The sequence below is a fragment of the Tiliqua scincoides genome, chromosome 7 (assembly GCF_035046505.1).
Source record: "Tiliqua scincoides isolate rTilSci1 chromosome 7, rTilSci1.hap2, whole genome shotgun sequence".
In the NCBI taxonomy this organism is placed as follows: Eukaryota; Metazoa; Chordata; class Lepidosauria; order Squamata; family Scincidae; genus Tiliqua; species Tiliqua scincoides.
The window spans coordinates 48891098-48911343 of NC_089827.1; the positions used below are offsets into that span (position 1 = coordinate 48891098).

Genomic DNA, 20246 nt, shown 5'->3' on the forward strand with positions numbered 1-20246 from the left:
ATATTGTCATTATCCCAGAATAGTTTCCGGTTTCTTGGTTCAGTCAGGATGTCAGCATTAAACCCATTTTTGCCTGACCCACAGGTGTACACATTTTTGCCTGGCCCACAGGTGTATACAACAGGTCCCTGTTGCGTATATGCAATGCTGGGCTTAATTCAGGGGTGTCAGACATAAGGCTCGGGGTCCAGATGCAGCCCGCGGAAGCTTTTTATCTGGCCCTCAGTTTCTCAGCAGCTGAGCAGTGCAGAGATGTTACTTCTGTAAGGACAACCTACATGAAAATTGACTCAGGCCTCTCCCAAGTCCCACAAGGTGGGTCTGGACCAACCAGACAGACTCAGGACCCACGTGAGACCCACCAGGCTGGTCGGGATCCACCGGAAATGCTCAGGGCTCACCCGAGACCCACCAGCTGGGCTGAGACCCACCACAAATGCTCGGGTCCCACCTGAGACCCACCAGCTGGGTCAGGACCCACCAGATATGCTCAGAACCTGCCCAAGACCTATCAGGTGGTTCGGGACCCACCGGAAATGCTCAGGGTCCACCCAAGACCTATCAGAAATGCTCAGGACCCATGCAAAACCCGCTAGGTAGGTCAGGACTCACCAGATCTGAGCATTTCAGGTGGCTCCTGACGCATCTGTTGGGTCTCAGGCTGGTCATGAGCATTTTAGGTGGGTCCTGACTCACTTGAGGGGTTTTGGGTGGGTTCTGAGCATGAATCCGATTCTTTGTTGCGTCAATTTCTCAATGAGAAATACGTCCCCTAAGCATTCATGAGCAATGCTGTTGACTAGTAAACAGTTCCAATTACCTACTTTGCCACAAACTGGAACAGTCAACAAGTCATGGATGAATTTAAAACTCCAGCAGTTCAGGGAAGTTTTCTTTTGGGGGGGGGGGGCGTTGGAAAAGTAGAAGTGAAACAATTTTGTTTCAGTAGAGGGAGAAAAAAGGAGGAGCAAAGGATTGGGCAATCAGTTGGTTTCTGTCAAGGCTTAATTTGGCTTTTGACTGCAGTGCCAGAGTGCTGAACCCTAAGGAAGAATTAAAAGACAGTCTAGGTGTTCAGTGGAAGAGAGGATAGTCTTGCATTTTGTACAGGGGGTAGGCAAGGTAGTTTTAGATCCGCAATTTCTATAATTCTGTATTCAGGATCCTAAGTCATCTTTGCCCCTTTTTATCATTCTCCAAAAGTCTTGGATGATAGAAGAAAGTATTGATTTATGTGACTATGAAACCTGGGCATCACCGGTAATTAAGGGTAGGTGGACGAGCAATGCGAGAAGTGACCTTTCTTTTTTGGCCTTAGGTAATCTACCATCTGTTGTTGGAAATAAGTAAGATTTTTGGGAACTGGATAAGTTTATTAATGGGCCAGGTTTGTACCTTTTAAAAACTGTTTGCATTTCTTCCCCTGGTGTTAAATATTGTGTAATTGTACTTTAGGTTAAATTGGATTTCTTACAATTAAATTTTATCAGAGCAACTTTTTCACAAGATGGTGTATGTGAAGTGCTTTATGAACAGGTCAAGCTACCTTATGCCAAGTCAGGCTGCTGGGTCATCAAACTGCTTACTAGGCAGTCTAAGATTTCAAGCTGATGTTTTCCCCAGTTCAGAAGGTTAGCTGAAGTTTTAAACACTGGGTCTTCTGAAGGCAAACTATGTGTTCTTCCACTGTGACATGGAGCAAGGCCTCAGAAACTGACCAAAGTGTACAGACGCAAGCATGGGAGGGGAAATGGTTCTTTGAGTTTGAAGTTGTACTAGGCTTTAATGCCCAGCACCTTGAATTGGGTACAGAAGCACATTGTGCAGGTGGCAGAGGACAGGAATAATACGATTAGATCAGTGGGCCCCCAAAAGGACCACAGCTGCTACCTTTCAGAAGTACCTAAATACTTCCAAGAATCCTTTAATACTTTAAGTTTAAAATTGAATTGTTAAATAACTGTTGGTATTCTTTGTATGAGTTCATGTGTGCATGTGTGATTTTGTTCCAGTTAAGTTTCTATTGACTGGTAGAAAGAAATGAGATATGTTCATGTACTGGACTACATCTCCCAAACTGTCGTGAAAACAGTAGGCTCCTATCTTTCCTCTGCATGTTTAATGATCCGTTTTGTCTCCTTCATTTTATAATTTGCCTTTTTTCTCCTTAAGCAAGTAGCCCTTGTTGTAAGCAACACCCACACTTTAGCTCTGCTATTCTTGAGCATGCTCTTTCATGAGCAACAGCCTGTATTAGCTGAGGCATGAGGTGGTTATATAGTGAAGGTGGAAAAGGTGGCTATATACATAAAACGTAGTATTCTGGTTTTCCATTTCTCTCAAATTCTTTAATAGCACAATCCTATGCATGCATACTTAGAAGTAAGTCCTGTTGTAGGACTCAGGTAGTCAGCGCAGACTTGAGAAGCCCCATTGCAGGTTTTGGGGCATTGCAGGTGCATAGGACTGCTGCCAAATTTAATGCACGTTTTTTTACTTATTTGGGTAGCACTCGAATGAAAAGGTACACTGTTCCCAGCAGGAAAAACAGCAGAGTGCTGATATGTTCTGGGTGAGTGACATCACACCAACGCAGGAGCTCGAAGTACAGTTTTATGTGCGTTTAACGTTCATCAGGTTCCTGCAAAACAGACACAGGAAAACTTCAGAATGCGCTTTCTTGGCTCACTGCATGGTAGAGACAGAATTGCTGTTGGATTGAGCTGCTAGCCATCTGTTTGGTTGGCTTCTGGGTGCACAGGAATATCCCAGAAAAAGATATACCTGCCTTTTTCAGGGGCCTTTCAGGCTTATCTATAACTGCCTAATGTGCTGAGCCAAGAACATTGGCAGTTGCCATGTAGGTATCCTCTAAGAATTCTGGAATCAGAATGTAGTCATTCTTCTTTTTTTAATTACATAACCTGCCATTTACGTGTTTGGTAATAGTTGAGGTGCTGAATTTCTAAAATACTTGTCTGCCTTTGTCTTGAATTAGAATCCAGGCCTCTCTTCTAAGCCCATTTTAAACAGCCTTGTCGGCCTGCGTGATGAAAGATGGAAAAATGTCCGGAGCCAGTTGACTCCATCCTTTGGTCCTGCAAAGATTAAAGAGGTAAGATGTACTAGTTTTAAATGTCTAGGTTTACTGCTAATGTCTCACCTTTTTGCCTGTGTAAAGTCATTACTTCTTTGGCAGAGGATTTTTTTTTCCCCAGAATATCCACCTGGTTACAAGAACTGAGCTGAATTTTTTTTGTCAGTGTTGTACTTGTCTGTATGCTCGCTATTTGGGCTCTTTTAAAATCCAGCAAGCTTTGCAGTGGTGGCATGAGACCGAGGCTCAGAAAGCCACCTAGAGCGGTAGAACAAGAAGTTGTCCAAAAACCGCTCTGGGGGACATTCTGACCCTCAGAGAGGCCTTTTAAGGTGGTGCGCAGCCTCTCTGAGGCTCAGAAATTCTTCCACACACAACTGGAATGAGGTTCTGGTTGTTTCTGGAAGGTCTGCCGGGATAGCAGTCCAGGAGTTCAGCATTCATGGTGGGGAAAATCCCACCTGCAGATAGAGGCCCCACCTGTAAACCAAAACTCTCTTTGGAACCCCACTTTTTCTAAACTGATTTTACCTGTGGGATTGGATTCTTGGGCTCACCTGAGCCACTTGAACCTCCCACTCCCTGAGGTCAGGTGGGCCTTCACTCCTTCATGGTCCAGGGAGCTGGCACAGAGCGAAGGTCTTTATTGTTGAAGCATCTTCTTTTCCAACTGACCAATAAACAAACAACAATAAGGTAGTGTTTTTCAGCCTTTGCCCTCAATGTACCACTTCTCATGGTCTGTCTCAGGGGTGTCAAAACATAAGGCCCATGGGTTGGATGCAGCCCCCCGAAAGCTCTTTATCCAGCCCCCATTATAATTAGGCTTTACCAGAGCCACCCTTCTGCAAGGTCCTTGGAGGGAGAGATGGAAGGAGGCCTCAGAAGGGGAAGGGGCAGACCAAGAGGTGTGGAAAAGGGAGATGCTGCGAAGATGCTGGGAGAGCCCAGTTATCACTTGGCAGACCACCTTTCAGCTACTGAGTTACGAAGTGACGCTGCAGCAGAAGTGACACTGCCGAAAGGGTGACCCATGTGATAACTGGACTCTCCCATATCTTGGAAATATTATCAAGATTTGCACATTTTCTCTTCTGTTATTGGCAGCTAATGAGTTTCTCTTTGAGATCAAAGTGCCTCTTTCTGTCCATCATCTGCTTAAAGAAATCACTTTCTGCTTAATGAAGTAATTCAAGTCCTCGGCAGGCACCATGAATGCTGTTTGACCCACTGTATGAAATGCGTTTGACACCCTGGTGATGTCAACCCATGGCCCAGCTCCTTCTAGTCCCGCTGCACAGAAGCTCCCGAGGAAGGGGGAAAGCGGGAAATGTTTGCTCTCTTACTGGTCGGCAGCTCATCAGCTCAGGCAGTGGCGGTGGAGCTTCATGAGGACAATCAGTTTCACTTACTACTGGACAGCAGCTCAGATATCATCAGTGGTACATGTACCACTGGTTGAGAAATGCTGCAATATGGCAAACATGGGTAACCATGTTGTCCAATAACGCAGCAGGATGCTGTGGCATCACAGAAACCTCTGAGCAGGTAAAAAATAGACAAAGAAATAAAGGGAAATCCACTTTTGTGAACAACCTGCCCTTCACCGTTAACTGCTGGAAAAGAAAGAACTTTGCTCTCTACCAAGCAGATCATCACAGAGCTAACTCTCTTGCTTGCAGTCCCTGCATCCCCAAAAGTGTGTGTCAGGTTTTAGGGGGTGGGGGCACCCTCTTGTTCTTCATGCTGACATCAGTAAGCAGCTGGAACAGAATGGAGTTGTAAGACCAATGCTTCTGACCAAGGAGGAGGAGGTGTCTGAGGGTTTCTCTGTTACTGATTTCTCTCTGTGTTTCTACAGCAGTGGCAAACTCAGTCTGCGCTGGTGATAAACTTCCAGTCTTCGGATAGTCTGTCTCATGATTAAAGAGTAGGGTGATGCCTCAACTGGTCAAAATTCTTCTCCGAAGAAAACAAAATATATATATATATATTTTTTCCTTTACGGTGTTATGCTTAGAAAGTAAACGCATTCCTCCCTCAAGCGCCTGGTCTGTGGTTGTAGCAAATTTTCCACTGGGCAGAAGCCTGTGTTGTTTTGACACGCTGTTGTCGAAAGCCATGGTAGCATCTAAATGTCTGGCTCCTTTAGTTCTATAGACAGTTGTTGCTTAGCAACACCAGCTGTCACCTCCTTATTATGGTAAATTCTAATTGGCCATGAGCCTGGCAAGGACTGCTGATTAATCAGACTTGACAATATCATTGGTTATGCAGTGAGACAACTGACTCTGGCCCTGGTTTGGTAGCAAATTTCATAAGTCCTTGGGATTCTTAAAGGGGGGTGTAACTCAGAGGGCTATTTGATAATGGGGGGTGTGTGTGTCTGGACGAGAGAGTTTTGCATTGCCTGGGCAGAAATTAATCTCCCTTACTGTGGGTCATCCGCATGAGGCAAATCCTTGCCTCCAGTTTTCCTGTGTGAAATCTAACAAAAGATACAGCCCTGGTTTGTACAGAGCAGCCCCTGCTGGCATGAGCCAGACATCGTGCTTAAGCAGCACAAACAGTTCCTCGGACATTGTGCTTTGCAGCGATGGATGTCAATGTTTACCCAGAGTTAATTATTTAAGGAGAGAAGAGAATCCACCCTGTTGCATCTCCTGATGCAGGGTTGTGAAGCAGCAGCAACACCAACTGTTAGGCAGGAAGAAAAACAGGGGCTCAGAGATGGCAATTGTTTATTTTTAGTTATCATAACTGCTCTGTTCTGAACCCTTGTTTTATATTCAGCATGTTAAGATCATTAAGAGGATTCTAGAGGTGCAAGAAAGCAGGGGCTTTTTCTTCTGCTCAAATCCACGATCACAAGCAGGGAAGCTTCAATCCCAATTCCTGCTGCACATCTGGGAATGTTGTTTTTTTTAATCCACCCCCTTTTCCCAGAGGAGTGTCCTATCTAATGTCACCACAACAAAATGTTTTGTGCTTTGTCCACTTCATCAAATGTCTTCGCGAAAGCTTACAGTATGGTATATTTGTTGCTCCTCAAAGCGCAACAAGACTTTTAGTTGTTTTTGTTTTAATCAACGCACACGGCTACGCTTGTGGGCACTTTCTACACTGGACGTTGACCCACAAGTAGCAACTGCTCAAAAACAAGTGCTGACGTGTTCGGTGCAGACCATAGGGATGACACTGGCCTTTGCAGACCTTGCGGCATTAAAGCTAGAAGGAACTTTTGGAAGCGCTGCCAAAACCGTCCCATTATGGTGTAGTGCAGCGGTTCTCAAACTGGTGGGTTGCGACCCACCAGTTCACATAACGCTTCCCTGTCCCTTTAAGTGGTGGGGGAAGGGAAGGAGGCAGCGACGCGATCCCCAGGATCACTTCACTGAGGGGGTCGAGAGGGGTGCTTTCCATTCTGCAAAGCAGAAGTGCTTTGCGCCCACTTTTTCTGAATGTTCCAAGCCTCACAGCAACTGTTACCCTGCACATGCCCCATCTCGTCTGATCTTGGAAGCTAAGCAGGGTCAGGCCTGGTTAGTACTTGGATGGGAGACCGCCTGGGAATACTGGGTGCTGTAGGCATATACCATAGTCTTTCGAGACTGAGGGTTGCCAACCATACAAGCCTCGGGGAGCGCTGTGGAGGGCTGCGCAGGGCTCCCCGCACCTCCTGCAGACTCCAGCAGTCCTATCTGGTTAAATGTAAGTACAAAGCACCCCACTCGCCCCCAGCCCCTCCCCGCAAGGACTTACTGAGAGAGTACAACTGCCTTGAAGTTTGAGAAATGCTGGTGTTGTGGTTAGAGTTTTGGACTGTGACTTGGGAGACCAGGTTCAAACACCACACAGCTAGAGAGCACTCTGGGTGAGCTTGAGTCGGCCATCATTTCACACGCCTTGTGGGATTATTGTGAGGATAAAATGTGTGTGTAGGAAAACAATGTGCTCCCTGAAAGAAGGGTGGGATCCATATGACAGTAACAATACATCATATCCCCTTTTTATATTTTGCATTTTTTAATTTTCTAAAGCAATTCTAAAGAACTTTTTTTTTTTTTTTTTTAAAGGCAAATGCCTCATTTAGCACTGGTGAACAGCCATTTTCATTCAGATGATACTTTTGCATATGTTTAGTTTATATTGTGTGGCATTTTGTATAAAGGTTTGTAAAACTTGCTTCCATGTGGACTTGGGCATTGAAATTATCTTCAGAGACCCATTTCCAGATGTCCCCATTTTTAGCAATTAAGTACCACAGGAGTTGACCAAAGATGGGGCTTCTCTGTGTAAGCACCTGGTCTTTGGCTTTGGGCACAATCCTAACCAGATCTACTCAGAAGTAAGTCCTATTTTGTTCAATGAGGCTTACTCTCAGGAAAGTGTGAGGATTGCAGCCATATTCTCCCTGGAAATAACTGGTTGTTGACATGTCTGTTGCATTTTAAGCACTGTTTTAAGAATTTTTTTTTTGCCCAAGGTTTTATGATCATTGATGTTGTTTTCCTTAATATTGTATCTTGCTGTCTGAGTGCAATGTTTCTGTCATTTTACTGCTGCCTTAATGCACTAAGTACCCAATGCTATCCTTGGTGAGCATGCTGCATGCTCTAGGCCAGCCAAGGATAGCATTGAGTACTTAGTGCATGCTGTGGGTCAGCCAGGGACCAGACAGCCTGGAACAGGTAAGTATATTTTTACACCTCCCTGAGGCTGCCTGGTCCTGAATGGTCCAGACAACTTTTTATACTGTTGCTGTTGTTTTAAGATGACAGTAACAGGGTTTGGAGATAAGGAGCATACTCATAAGACTCTACAATGGAGCTTCAACATCTAAACAAAGCTGTATATTTGTAAACTGTCTGCAGTCACTCAAAATGTTTCTCAGATGCTTCAGAGGCCCTCCATTGGCACTATTAAAGCTCCTCCAAGCTTCTCCTGTCTGCCAAGACATGCCTGAACAGCCCTGACCCCTGAGTGACCAGCAGATAAGACGAGCTATCAATCTACGCTTGATTTATTGGTAGAGATTTCTCGCCTTATAGGCGAGTATCTACAGTAGGAAAATCCTAGAGTGAGGAAAAACTGATGGGGTGGTTTTTGCTGCACCAACCACCAATTTTTGTCATAGGAAGTCTCAGTAAGCTATCCTCTTGGGCAGGGGTGTCCAAAGTTTTTGGCAGGAGGGCCACATCATCTCTCCGACACTGCGTCGGGGGCCAGGGCAAAAAAGAATTGATTTACATTTAAAATTTAAATAAATCTACATACGTTTACATATATGAATATATTAAAGATGAACTTATATGAATGAATGAAGGTCTTGCAATAGCTTAAAGCCTATAAAAGGCCTTTCGCAAAGCAAGGCTGGCCTTTCCTTTGCTGCCGCTGCTACATCAAGACGTGAAACAACAAGCAGTGGAGGGAGCCCTCATCCCACAGCTCACGTGAGAGGTCAAACAGTTGCCCTCACTCTGAGAGCAGTTGCTTCGGGCCAGTGTGGGCTCCAACAAATCTCAGAAGGGCCAGAGGCTCATTGGAGACTGAGGTCTCCCTGAGGGCCGCATTGAGAGGTCTCAAAGGCCGCAAGCGGCCCCAGGGCCAGGGTTTGGGCACCCCTGCTCTTGGGGAAGCATGTTGAAAACCAGAACAGCAGCAGGTGGGGATTGTGGTTTATGGTGGCTTACCTCCTCTCACTGGAAGTTGTCCACTACTCAATTTAGAAATCCAAGCACATTTTTCTCCAGAAATCAATATTTTTTCATTGCTGTAGTTCACCACCTTTCCTCCTTTTTGATCCTCCTGCTGTTATCAGTACAACACTCTGAGCTTCCTAAGTGATGCAAATATTAAATTTTGTAGCATTGCTCGTACTGCTGCTAAATTAAGGGCTTCTATGAAATTGATTGAGTGCACGTCTCTATTAGAAAGCGTTACAGATTGGCTGGTTTTGCTGTAAACATTGGCATTTATGAATTTGCACAAATAATTTAACCCTCTTAACTATCTTGGTCAAATTAATCCAAATAGCATGAGACTTTGTTGTATTGCCCCATGCTGCAATGGTGTTACATTGTCAGTTCACTATAGTTTGTCTTATCTCATCTCTTCAAGTGACTCGGGAAAGTTAATCTGCTTCAGAAACACATTCTCTCCTTAAGAGGCACTTGCCTTGTTGCTATATATGGGTCTGGGGATTGGAGAAAAGACACTTCCCTTCGTTCCTGTGTTGGGTTGTTTGTTTACCATATTATATGGTTTGACTTTGCTGCAGTAGTTAGTGCAACACCAGGCTGTTTTACAGACAGTCTAGTGAAATTGGAAAATTCCTATTGGATACATGATTAAATGCTGCAGTTCCATTCCAAGCACACTAGTATCTCTAGCTGCATAGAGTTTAGAGTTCTGTAACCAAATATACCTTGGAATACTGTTTTTGCTACCCTCTATCCAGTTCTGCCAGCTCTTTTTACATGTTAGAGGTCTTTCTTGCTCTCTCTGTTCCACGAAGATTCATATGTGTAATGATTTTGATGTTAAAGGGGGAAGGCGCAGAGTCTTTTGAGAGTCCACTCTGTGTAAATCAAATACCCCTTGGTATTGGATCTTCAGCAACCATTTTCAGAAACCCTGTTCTTTGCTTTTTTTGCACTGAAGCAACTTGCTTGGTTTGAAATTAATGAACCTTTCCTTCTCCACTTTGTGAGCCAGCTAGTGCCACTCTACCAGTTGCACAGATCAAGCTTCTTATAATATAAATCAACAGAGATCATGTTGCCAAGAGGCAAAACTTTCTGTGTCAGTGGAGAAGATATTTTGTTTAGAGCCTGAGGTTGGCAGAACTCAAAGGTCCTCATGCTGCCTCCTTCATAAGGGCAGGGGCGTGCTGTTACTAGGAAATCCAGAAAATACGTTTCTGGAATTTTACTTGGTTTGTTGTTCTGTTAAAAACAAGTACTGGCAGAAGCCAAGCATGGAAAGTTATAACCAAGAAGATTAAAGATTGACAATGGAAGGGGGGAGAATGGAAAACCATGGAATATATGGACCTCTTGCACAGTCTTCATAACAGGAACTGTGAGATATGCTAAGTGATGTGAAACAAATTCATTTTACAGATCTTCAGAATGCTTCCAAGGCTTCTAAAGTGGTTGAATATAAGTTTATTCCCACCAGAACTCCTCAGGACCCACCCAAGACCCACCATGTGAGTCAGGACCCACCAGAAATGCTCAGGGCCTGCCTGAGACCCACCAGGTGGACCGGAACCCATTAGAAATGCTCAGGGCCTGCTGAGGCACACCCAGTTAATTTACCCTTGGGAAGTGATGCAGGTTTGCATCATTAATCTGCAGGAGATTAAATCAGATCTACTTCAATGTTAAAAGGCAATATGGTGTACAGATGCAACAGACTGGAATGGTGAGGTCTTGTGGGATGGTACCACTTCAGACTCTGGGCAATAATACAACTACAGTGGGACCTTGAGATCCGTGGGGGGGATCAATTCCAGGACCACACATGGATACTGAAATCTGTAGATCGGGGTGTCAAACATAAGGCCCAGGCGCTGGATGCGACCCACTGAAGCTTTGATCCAGCCCTCAGGCTCTCAGCGGCTGAGCCGGTCTGAGGTGATACTGCTGTAAGGTCAGCCCACATAAAAATGGGCTCTCCCATATCTTGAATAATGACATCACTTTCTGCCTAATGACATCACTTCTGGCCTAGGTCAATCGGGACCCACCAGAAATGCTCAGGACCTGCCTGAAACCCACCAGGTGGGCCGGAAACCACCAGAAAAGCTAAGGGCCCACCCGAGACACAAAAGGTAGACCAGGACGCATGGGAAATCCTCAGGACCCACCCATGACTCACCAGGTGGGCCTTGACCCACCAGAAATGCTCAGGACCCGCCCAAGACACACTCTTGGCAGTGGACCAGGACCACTGGAAATGCTCAGGACGCACCCAAGAGCTACCAGGGAAGGTAGAAACACTCAGGGCCCACCCAAGACACTCCAGGTGGGCTGGGACCCAGTAGAAATCCTCAGGGTCTGTGACAGACCCACCAGGTAGACCCAATAGAAATGCTCAGGGCCAGCCCAAGTCCCACCAGGTGGGTTGGTACCCACCAGAAATGCTTAGGACCCACGCAAGTGCCACCAGGTGGGCTGGGACCAATCAGAAATGCTCAGGGCCTGCCTGAGAACCACCAGGTGGGTTGGGACCCACTGTAAATGTTCACGGCCATCCCAGGACCGTACAGGTAGGTTGGGACCCGTCAGAAATACTCAGAGCACGTCTGAGTCCCACCAGGTGAGCCGGGATCCATCGGAAATGCTCTGGGCTCGCCCAAGCCACTCCAGGTGGGCCGGGACCCACCAGAAATGCTCAGTGCCCACCTGACACCCACCAGGTGGGTTGGGACCCACCCCAGAAAAGCTCATAGACTGCCCACGACCCAGCAGGTGGGCCGGGACCGACCTGCTCAGGGACAGCCTGAGACCACCCAGGTGGGGAAGTGCTCTGGCCCATCCAAGACACTCCAGGTGGGTTGGGACTCACCAGAAATGGTACGGGCCCACCCCCAAGACCCAGCAGGTGGGCCAGGAACCACCAGAAAAACTTAGGGCCTGCCCAAGACTCACCAGATGGGCCAGGACTCTTCTGAAACGCTCAGGATCCATCCAAGACCCACCTGGTGGGTTGGGACCCACCCGAAATGCTCAGGGCATGCCCAAAACACACCAGGTGGGCTGGGACCCACCAGGAATGCTCACATCTTGCCAAAGACCACCCTGGTGGGCCAGGACCCACCGGAAATGCTCAGGACCTTCCCAAGACCCGCCAGGTAGGCCTGGACGCACCCGAAATACTCACGGCCCGGCCAAGGCACTCCAAGTTGGCCGGGTCCCACCATAAATCCTCAGGACCCACCTGAGACTCACCAGGTTGGCCAGGACCCACCAAGAACACTCAGGGCCCACCCAAGATCTTCCATGTCGGTCCGGACCCACCAGAAATCCTCAGGACCTGCCCGAGACTCACCAGGTGGGCCAGGACTCACGGGTAATGCTCAGGTCCTGCCCATGACCCACCGGGTGGGCATTAACCCACCAGAAAAGCTAAGAACCTGCCTGAGACCCATCAGAAATGATCAGGGCATGCCTGAGACACCCCAGTGGGCCGTGACCCACCAGGAATGCTCATGACCTGCCCAAGACGCACCTGGTAGACCAGGACCCACTGGAAATGCTCAGGACCCATGCGAGACACACAGGTGTTCCGGGACCTACCAGAAATGCTCAGAACCCCCCCCCCCGAGACCCACCAGATGGACCAGGACCCACTAGAAGTACTCAGGGCTCTCCCGAGGCACTCCAGGTGGACCAAGACCCACTAGAAATCCTCAGAGCCTGCCAGAGAACCACCAGGTGGGTTGGGACACACCAGAAATACTCAGGGCTCACCTGAGACTTACCAGTTGAGTCAGGACCCACCAGAAAGCTCAGGGCCTGCTCAAGATCTACCAGATATGTCGGGACCCACCAGAAACGCTCAGGGCCGGCCCAAGACCATCAGGTGCGTTGAGACCCACTGGAAATACTCAGGACCCGTCCGTGATGTACCAGGTGTTTTGTCACCCACCAGAAATGCTCAGGGCCCTCCCAAGACCCACCAAAAAATGCTCAGGGCCTGCCTGAGAACCACCAGGTTGGTCAGGGCCCACCAGATATGCTGAGGGCCTGCCCGAGACCCACCTGGTGTGGTCAGACTCACCAGATGTTAGCATTTTAGTTTGGTCCTGACCCACCTGATGGGTTTTGCGTGGGTCTTTTGCATGAATCCAGTTCTTTGTTGAATCTATTTCTGCATGAGAAATACATCCCCAAAGTATGCATCAGCAATGCTGTTGACTAGTGAATTATTTCAATTGCCTACCTTGCCACAAACTGTCAACAAGTTATGGATGAATTGAAAACTCCAGCAGTGTGGGGTAATTTTCCTTTTTGGGGGTGGTGGAAGAGTAGAAGAGAAACAACTCTGTTTCAGAAGAGGTAGAAAAGAGTAGCAGCAAAGGATTGGGCAATCAGTTGTTTTCCGTCAAGGCTTGGCTTGGCTTTTGACTGCAGTGCCAGAGTGCTGAGCCCTAAGGAAGAACTGAAAGTCAGTCTGGTCATCAATGCTGATGAAGTGGTTTGAGGTTACAGAAAAAAAAATCTACTTTGATATTTTGCAGTGTCCTCTTAAGTGTGTGCCAACATTCCTTTAAGCTCCTCTCTTGGTGAAACATAATAAGGCAAGGAAGTATGTTAAGAATGGATGTTCGACTGCATTGTACCAAACTACAGGGAAGCTCTATTTAGTGTTTTGGGATCAAAGACAAGTATGCATCTGGGAAGATCCTCTGGTTCTAGATCCCTTGTCAAGTTTGATAAATAGCTTTATTCCCTTTTCTTCAACGGACACCATCCAAATTCTATTGATTTTTATTTATTCTGATTGCACTGCTGTGCTCTTGTCACCTCTGATCTGTGTAAGTTGCTGCATTCCCCTCACCTTCTATGGAAAACGTATTACGCAAAAGTGCACAGCATGCCTTGCGCACACCAAAACAGCTGGTACAAATGGCACTTGTGTGGCTGTTATTCTTCTACCTGGAGAAGGTTATAGAGCTAACTTGTGATGTTAACAAAAACTTTAAAGGAAAAAAAAGAATCTCCATGTTCGTTTCAAGCATTTGGACTCACCAGGACAGAATCAAGCATTGGAGATTGACAGCCGTGACTGCAAAGTTAGAAGATGTTTGGACCATGTCTTTTGCATGGTGAAATGTGAACACAATGGAAATTTTACATTAGCCCCAAAGGTAGCATTTCTATTCCATTTTAAGGAATCCATTAAAAAGGATAGTTTGGGGAACTCAATTTGTAGGCACAAGTTTAGGGATTTACAAGAATAGGCATTTGGTTAGGAAACTGTGACTCTGGCATTACAGAACAGCGTAAACAAGCATCTCTGTAAAATGCACATAAGGAATATGAAGTGCCAAGACATGTACTGGAAAGATTACACCACCAAGCTTCTGACACCGAGAGACTTCCAACCTCCAACTGTCGTGTTTGGCACTCAGAAGTGAACTTCAGTGCAGAGAGTCTCATGATGTGAGATAATTGGCAGATCAAATATTTGCAATGAGCATATTGCTTATGTTTTATTTCATAAACAATCCCTCTGAATGCCCAGAAACCGAGATCATTTTCCATCACAGCCAGGTTATGTGACTTTTGCATACAGTTGGGCAAAATCCAATCGCTAAAGTGGGAAACAGACGGTAGGCTTTTGGACCATCCTCAGATGGTGACAGAATTCAGGCATTCAGGTTTTTAAAGAGGTGGTCAAGCAAGATGGTGCTGTGAAGTTTGAATCCTACCATCTTTCTTTCTTCATTTAGCAAATTGTGATTGCTTCCTGTTCTGGAACTAGGTTTGCCTGCTATTTCTGAGCTGTCAAGGAACACTGTAGGATAAGTTTCTGTGCCAAGCGGACATGACTGATAGATGAAAAGGGCTGATTATGGAAACATTTGAATGGGGTCAACTGGAAGAGAGCCAGGACACAGATAACAGAAACAGAAGAAAAAAGTCTCAGCTAGTAGCATACTAAGCCGGGTGACAGGTGCATCAGTAGAAAAGGGGAAGAGTTTCTCTTAAAAAACCTTACTGGCCCCAATGATTCCCTGTCATTGGGACCAGTGAGGGGATGAAATAAAGTGTTACCCATTTGGACATGTCTCTAATCAGAAAACACAGGGTGCAATCCTATCCTGCACTGGAACAGGCAAGCCAAGAGGCTTGCAATGTATCCAGCGCAGATAGGGGCCCAAAGAGGCTCAGCCAGAGGCAAGGGGAAACTTTTCCCCTTACCTCCTGGTAAGGAACACTGACCCCTATGGGTCTCCTGAGACTTGTACCACCTTCTGAGGTGGCACAAGTCCGAGGAGAGTGGAGCAGCTTGAAGCTGCTCCAAACTCCCCAGGAACAGGGGTTAGGATCCAGTAGAACTGCTGGATCCCAGCCCTGCTTCCCACTCGCCTGCCCCTGGGGCCGCCCACCATCCGCCCTCCCCCTGCCCAGGAACACCTCCCTCCACCTCCTCTCTGCCTCCTCCCTGCCCACCCCAGAGGCTTGTGTCAGCCTGTTACAGAATGCTATAAGCCAGGGGTGTCCAAACATTTTGGCAGGAGGGCCACATCATCTCTCTGACACTGTGTTGGGGGCCAGGAAAAAAAAGAATTAATTTACTATTTAAAATTTGAATAAATTTATATAAATGAATATATTAGAGATGGAACTTGTGTGAATGAATGAAGGTCTTGCAGTAGTTCAAGGCCTGTAAAAGGCCTTGCACAAAGCAAGGCCAGCCTTTCCTTCGCTGCCACTGCTGCATTACAGACATGAAATGGCAAGTAGCGGAGGGAGCCCTTGTCCCACAGCTCACTGTTCGACCATAGTGAGAGGTCGAAGGGTCATTCTCTTGCTGAGAGGCCAGCACAGACTCCAGCAAGTCTTTGGAGGGCCAGAAGCTCATTGGAGACTAGGGGCTCCCTGAGGGCCTGATTGGGGCAAGTGGCCCCCGGGCCGGGGTTTGGGCTCCCCTGCTATAAGCATTCAAGCTTATAGTGCATGCGGGCAACCTGAATGCTTGAAGAGACTAGATAGAACATTAACAGGAAGCAGTTAACTTCCTGCTTTCTGTTAACATTCGATCTAGTCTCTTCAAGCATTCAGGTCATCGGATCTGCAGAAATTGGGGTGGGTGGGAAGCCTGTGTAATGAATATGGGGCGAGGGATTGCATCTACTGGCTTTGAGCCCCTCCACCTTCCCCCAAACTTAGATAGACTCTGTGTGCTCAGAACCTACCTGTGCCCCTATACGTTACTGGGTTTTGTGGGTGGAGCAAAGGGCACAATCTCACTCCCCCACCCAACACGTTCCCTGAATCTGCCTTTAGAAACTCTGAAAAGGACTGTTCTATCTTGACAGTTAATGAAAGGTTGGCTTATTGAGAAAGGAGTTTGCTATTGAGCTGCACAAACACAGCTTACAGCGAGTCTAGATGTACATACCATGGGCTAACTGAAGGCAAAAACAAGTACCATTCTGGGAATAAGCCCCATTAAAAACAATGGGACTTACTTTTGAGTGGATATGTGTTGATTCAGGCTGTAGATCAGTAAGCACTGATGTGGCAAGAGGAGCTTCTTGTGCAGGTTGGTAAATTTCAACCACCACCCCGCTCCCCATGACCCAGAATCAGAAACAAAGAAGGAGAAGTCAAAATGCAAGAAGATACTCAAAGAGAATTTATGGCTAAATCCTACCTGGATTGGGTGATGGAAGCTCCTCTTCCACTAGTTCTGACTGCCATAGAGCAGTCAGCACCACTTGTGAAAAACCCTCCAGCAGCGCACACGTGCCACGTGCTACTTGAGTGCCAGCGGGAAGACTGAAGCCTTTCTGTGCACTCCAGAGTAGTGCAAAGACAATGATGGTGGAGGTAAGGTGATGGGGGAGGCAGGAGGAGGTAGGGAGAGGGCAGAACGGGGACAGTGGGGTCGAAAACAGGCAATTGGGTCCAGGAAGGGAGCAGTTTTGGTGGCAGTGGTGGCTGCCAAATCATGACTCCTTTCCTGGACCCAGTCCTGCAGCTGGTAGAGAAACTGGGGTGGGAGGGGATAGGACAGGTGGAACTCTGCTCCGCTGAGTCCTGAACTCCATGTCGGGCTGGAAGGCCCAACACGGGGTCTCTCAAGTCTACATCAGCAAATAGCTGGTGCAGGTTTGAGAAGGGCTTAGGGCTTTCCCCGGGAGAAGGGGACTTTCGACCCCTTCTCTCAAGGAGACCTCCAATGGCTGCCATGGTGCCGCAGGATGCAGTGGTTGCTGCTTTGGTGCCACCGCACCTGGCAGCAACACCGCCTTTAGGATTGGACAATGGACTGTAGGCATTAATGGTGACCCCTCCCCCCATTAAATAGTGGTCTCTCTGTAAATGGACTGTACAAAGCTGCAGGTTCCATTGGTCACAAATTAGGTAGCAACTCTTTCATTTTGGATCAAGAAACATCTACCACAGGAACAAAATTGCAGGAAACCGATTTCTCTGACCATCAGTGTGGGAGATTCATGTGTGAACTAGATCTACCTTTGTGTATGAGTGTGTGTGTGAAAGAGAGAGAAATGTAGTTTTCTTCACCGTGAAAATTGTGCTATCCACTGATTCAGAAGCTCTTAGGAGCACTTATCTCCTGCTGCATGTAACTAATGTGGAGACATTTATTGTATTTTTAAAAATTCTTCTGCTTCTTTTTAGATGACTCCGCTAATCCACCAGGCATGTGACACCCTGCTGAGTAACTTAAAGGTCTATGCAAATTCTGGCACAGATTTTGACATCGAAAGGTACTTTAACAAATTTGAAATAAGTTAACTTTTAAATATATTTAATGCACCAAGGCAGTGGCGTTGCTAAGAGGTGCAGGGGGTGTGGGCCACATTGGGTGACGCACACAGGAGGGTGACACCACCATTGGCCAAAATTTTTTAAAATCTTGGTATTTTTGAATAATACCATCATGTTATATATCATTAGATGCATAATGTCACGCTGAATGCAGTGAAACAAACCACACTGAAATATCTCTAGTCTATCAAAAGTTATGGGCAAAAACCATCAGGGGTGGGGCAATGTTTCATCACCTCGCCCACCACCTGGGGCGATGCCCCGCCCACTGCATGGGAGGAGATCCATCATGGGGGTGTCGCACTGGCCTCCCACACTAAGTGATGTAAACCCCATGCCATTGTGCCAAGATTTTAATTTGTTTTACTCCTGACATGTGAACTCTGTCCCTTTCAAAGCACTGTATCTTTTATGTTTGTATTATTACAATAGTGTATTTAACAGCAACAACTGTGTGTGAAACTAACTGTAGTAGGGTATCTAATCTGTCACTGCTTGTTAATGAAGTTTAAGAGTTGGAAAGGAAGGAAGAGCTCAGTGTATCTAACCAGCCCCCTATGTTCTGAAAACAACTCCTTCATGAACCATCATTGATCTATTAGGCCACAGTGTAGAGATTTGAACTTCTATAACGCTGGTCAGGCCAGGCAAATATCCGGTTCTGAGGCAAGATTTAGACAGGCTGCATCAACATACCCTTTGTATTCTTGAAGAATGCATTAAAATTATCATTATGGAGTCAGACTTGCATATTGGTTGTAGAAATCTAAGTTTTGTTAAGATAAGTTGCATCATCTGCCTGGAGACAGACAATAGTATTGGAGCCTTGAAGGAGATATGATGGACATTGTGGACCATTGTCTCCATTCTCCTCCTTCCCCACCTAGAAATTATCACTTATGAGGATATTGGAGGCTGATGTCCCCGTCCCTTTGTTTTGGGTATCTTGGACTGTTAGCCTGCAGGCAGGGATTGCCCATTTTTAATCATTACAAGGCACATGATTTATTTTAGATGCCAAATAAATAGTATAAACGTGTTCATTTTGTTGATTGCCTTTGCACCATTTCTTAATGTTACAAGATATATTATTATATCTTTTTATATTATATTATTATTATTAATTAATTAATTTTTTAATTAATTAATTTTTAATTAATTAATTTTAATTAATTTTTAATTAATTAATTGTTATATTATTATTAATTTTTTTTACCTGGTCTGCCCTCACATTTTTTATCCCGCTCTTCAGGGCAGCTAGTTAAAAAGATTTATATTCCACCTTTCCCATGCTGAAGCAAATGCCCAAGGCGGCTTACAAATACCATATTAAAATGTATAATTTGTAAAACAGTAAATGAAATCGTAATAAGAACAATAAAACAATAAAGAACAATAAAAATGGGGGGGGACTATTTAGATCACAGCTTTATTACAGAGACGCAGACATCAGAGGGCAGACTCCAACCTATCACTCAAACACCAGACAAAACAGAAATGTTTTGAGCCCTCACTGAAAGACCATGAGGGAGGGGGTACTAAATTCTCCCAGAAGGGAATTCCATAATGAGGTGCTACTATAGAGAAGGCTTGCCCTCATGCCACCGTCCCTCTCACTTGGGACAGAGGCACCACTTGTAGAAGAGCCCCTTCAGATGACCCAAGAGGTCAGGCCACAACGTATGGCAGAAGGCAGCAACTCAGATAACCTGGACATAAACTGTCAAGGGCTTTAAAGGTCAATACCAGCACCTTGAATTGGGCCCAAATACAAATGGGCAGTCAGTTCAGTTGCCGAAGCAGCAGTCTAACAGACTCAAACCGTCTTCCCCAGTAACCACCTGGACCACTGCATTCTGCACTAATTGCAGCTTCCAAATTGTCTTCAAGGGTAGCCCTGTGTTTGCAACACTTGGAAGCCAGTACTTTAAGTGAACGTATTATTATAATGTAATTTATGAAGATTTTATAAGCTGCCTTGGGCATTTGTTTTGGAATGGGAAAGGTGGGAAAGGTGGGGTACAATTTTTTTAATAAATAGACTGTAAATTAAGACCTGCTTCCATGCATGTGTTCCATATCTTCATTTATGTACACTTTTATATTGTACACGTGGCCTCCTACGAACGTTCTGCTTGTGGAGGTGTGCAGCCTGAGAACTTTCTTAGTCCAGAGCTCATATCTCCTATGAATGCACTAGGTGGCCTTAAGCAAGCTGCTCCCTCTTGGCATCTGCTCCCTAGCTGCAGTATGGGAGTAAGAATTCTTACCTGACAGGGTTGTTGTAAGATAATACAGGTGAGATACTCTGCGTACTCAGAAAGCCTTAAACAAATAGTAGGTATTACTATGTTATTATATCGGTGATGGCCCTTCCCTTGAAGCTGTAGTCAGCAGGTGATGGACATGTCGATGTAAACTAGTCCTTGAACTTTTTGATTCAGATAAGAAGGGTTTTTTTGTGTTTGGAACCATTTGTAATAATGTTTTGTAGTATAACTTGTTTTATTAGGAAAACAAGGTATTAAGTATTGTTCGTTATCAGCTTTGCAGAAAATTGCATGCAACTTTACATGTTTCTATAAATATCTCTCAACACAGTGAAAGTCGTT

General features: G+C 45.9%; 1 protein-coding gene and 1 pseudogene across 1 annotated transcript in view; both read left to right on the forward strand.

Moving 5' to 3' along the window:
• The window catches only part of TBXAS1 (thromboxane A synthase 1), a 206770-nt gene that overhangs the window by 107032 nt on the left and 79492 nt on the right, over positions 1-20246 (forward strand). Inside the window, exons 5-6 of the mRNA XM_066634456.1 lie at positions 2999-3115; positions 17485-17573. Coding sequence (XP_066490553.1) covers positions 2999-3115; positions 17485-17573 — 206 coding nt within the window. The remainder of the gene's footprint in view (positions 1-2998; positions 3116-17484; positions 17574-20246) is intronic.
• Positions 6570-6687, forward strand: LOC136658270 (5S ribosomal RNA; annotated as a pseudogene).